This window comes from Sinocyclocheilus rhinocerous, unplaced genomic scaffold (assembly GCF_001515625.1).
Source record: "Sinocyclocheilus rhinocerous isolate Xijiao unplaced genomic scaffold, SAMN03320098_v1.1 scaffold2549, whole genome shotgun sequence".
In the NCBI taxonomy this organism is placed as follows: Eukaryota; Metazoa; Chordata; class Actinopteri; order Cypriniformes; family Cyprinidae; genus Sinocyclocheilus; species Sinocyclocheilus rhinocerous.
In genome coordinates this window covers 157,659-159,773 of record NW_015644382.1, presented here as the reverse complement: position 1 = coordinate 159,773, position 2,115 = coordinate 157,659, and the positions used below count along the sequence as shown (strand labels likewise).

Sequence of the window (2,115 nt, the reverse complement as noted above, 5' to 3'; positions counted from 1 at the left end):
ATAGGGCCTGCGCCTTACTGGCTTGGGCCCTAATAATAATAATAAATCAAAGCAACAATATGAAGCCACTCTGGGGGACTTTAAACCTGGTCTAACATGGAGGGACTTTTATTTTGGCAATGCATCGGCTGGTCTCCATGTTGTGTTTTCCTGTTCCGGTCTGCGTCTCTTTCAGTGCGGACCTACAGTCTATGGTGCGGACCTGTTGAATTCATGCGCTTTTCAGAAAAGACCGTGAATTTTCCATAATGAGGGCAGTTCCCACATGGATAGATAAAGTACACGACCGGGACAAGGTTGAGCAGTGGTAAGGCGCTTCATGGTTTTAGCGGTGTAGATGTGGTTAGCAACCGTTGCTATGTAAACAACAGAAGCATCGACGACCCATCTTGAGAGATACTAGTGATTTCTGCCTGTTTCTGTCGCTATTATATTGATAACGCAACATTTTGAGTCCGACATGACTGAAGTTTAGTGTGTAGCGTGTGTGTCTCATCCTGTCTGCAGCATCTATGACCTGGCCTTCAGACCCGACGGCTCGCAGCTCATAGTGGCGGCTGGAAACCGAGTTCTGGTAACAACACACCCCTCGCGCTGACAACACGCATTTCAGCCCCTTACCTCCGTCTTATTGTAGGACAAGTGCAGTAACCGTGGGGTTTTCTTTTGCCGGATTGATTCCCAATTGTATAACCACAGTTTTACTACAAGTGCCATGGTTAAACTATGGTTAGTGTAGCAAGAAAGACTATAGTTAATCTGTGGTTACCATCTTTTCAAATCTCGTATCACATTGTAAAGGCATTTATTTTCAATAAAAAATTAAGGAAATAATCAAAACGTTGAAAATAAAGTATCGGGTAGGGTTTGGGTAGGTGTAGGGAGGGCTTTATTGTAGCAATAAGGTGGCATCCATTTAATAATTAAAATTTAAATTATAATTTACACTCAATGCGTTATTATTGCATACTGTTTTATAATGTACTACAATACTGAAGTGCAGATAATTGCCACTATTTGCAACAAGTAGTATACTTGATAGTAGAAATCCTGCTATTTTAACAGTGTAAATAGCATATTGCTAAAAATACTGCTATTTTCACTTAGTGTAAATAGAATCCATTATATAAGGATACAATTGTACTTTATTGTACACTTTATTACTCGTTTTTTTAAATTAATTTATAAACAAAATAATTAAAAAGGGCAGAAAAATAGAAATACACATCTAAATTAAATGACTGAACAAAAAAATGAATAAAAGAAGTAATGTAGGAAATATGCTTCAAAGACTGGGGGAAAAAATCTATCAATGACCGAAAACCAGCCATGTATTGGACCTGGAGATAACGTCTCTATATTATATACTATAATAAGCCTATATATTTTTTATATGAAGTAAATTATATATTATTATGTAACGTATAATATTATACGTATAATATTGTATTATATCCGAGTATATCCTGCTGACTCACTCATAAAAACAGGCTCTTGTCACCATCTAATGGCAAAACAATGTAACTACAATCACCATCACGAACACGCAATGTTTTTCAAACACGCAAATTTTCAAATAGACATTATCTTTATTAACAAACTGCATATTTGAACTATAAACAAGTACATTCTCGCCTGAAAACCATTTAAAACTACATAAACACAAAAACAGTGCTATTTATAAAATGATACTGGATTTGGGCATCCGCCATGACACTCCCTGTAATTGTGTCAGTGTCTAAATATATATATGGACCTAACCGTGTGTGTGTATGTATATATATACACAGGTCAAATTTATGTATTTGGACACTGACACAATTTTCATAATTTTGGCTCTGTATGACACCAGAATAGAATTAAAAGTAGGGTGACCATACGTGCCATTTTCCCAGGACGCATCCTGGCTGTTTTGGCTTTGTTTTCCTGTTTTCATGCTTGCTGAAGGTAATGATCGAAAAGTAGTTTGACCAATAACATGCAAGCATTGTACATAATGGACCAATCTTGGCGTGTGAGAAGGTGGGATCTACGGTCAAAGCGATGCAATTATGCTAGGTGTGTTCGATTTAGAAGCAGTGCGGCTCAGACCGATCAGTGTTCGACATCAAAGTA

General features: G+C 37.2%; 1 protein-coding gene across 1 annotated transcript in view; it reads left to right on the top strand.

The window, feature by feature from the left end:
• The first annotated feature begins 156 nt into the window (after positions 1-156).
• ift122 (intraflagellar transport 122 homolog (Chlamydomonas)) overlaps positions 157-2,115 on the top strand; it is a 41,836-nt gene continuing 39,877 nt past the window's right edge. The window contains exons 1-2 of the mRNA XM_016576033.1: positions 157-307; positions 508-574. Coding sequence (XP_016431519.1) covers positions 249-307; positions 508-574 — 126 coding nt within the window. The 5' untranslated portion in view covers positions 157-248. The remainder of the gene's footprint in view (positions 308-507; positions 575-2,115) is intronic.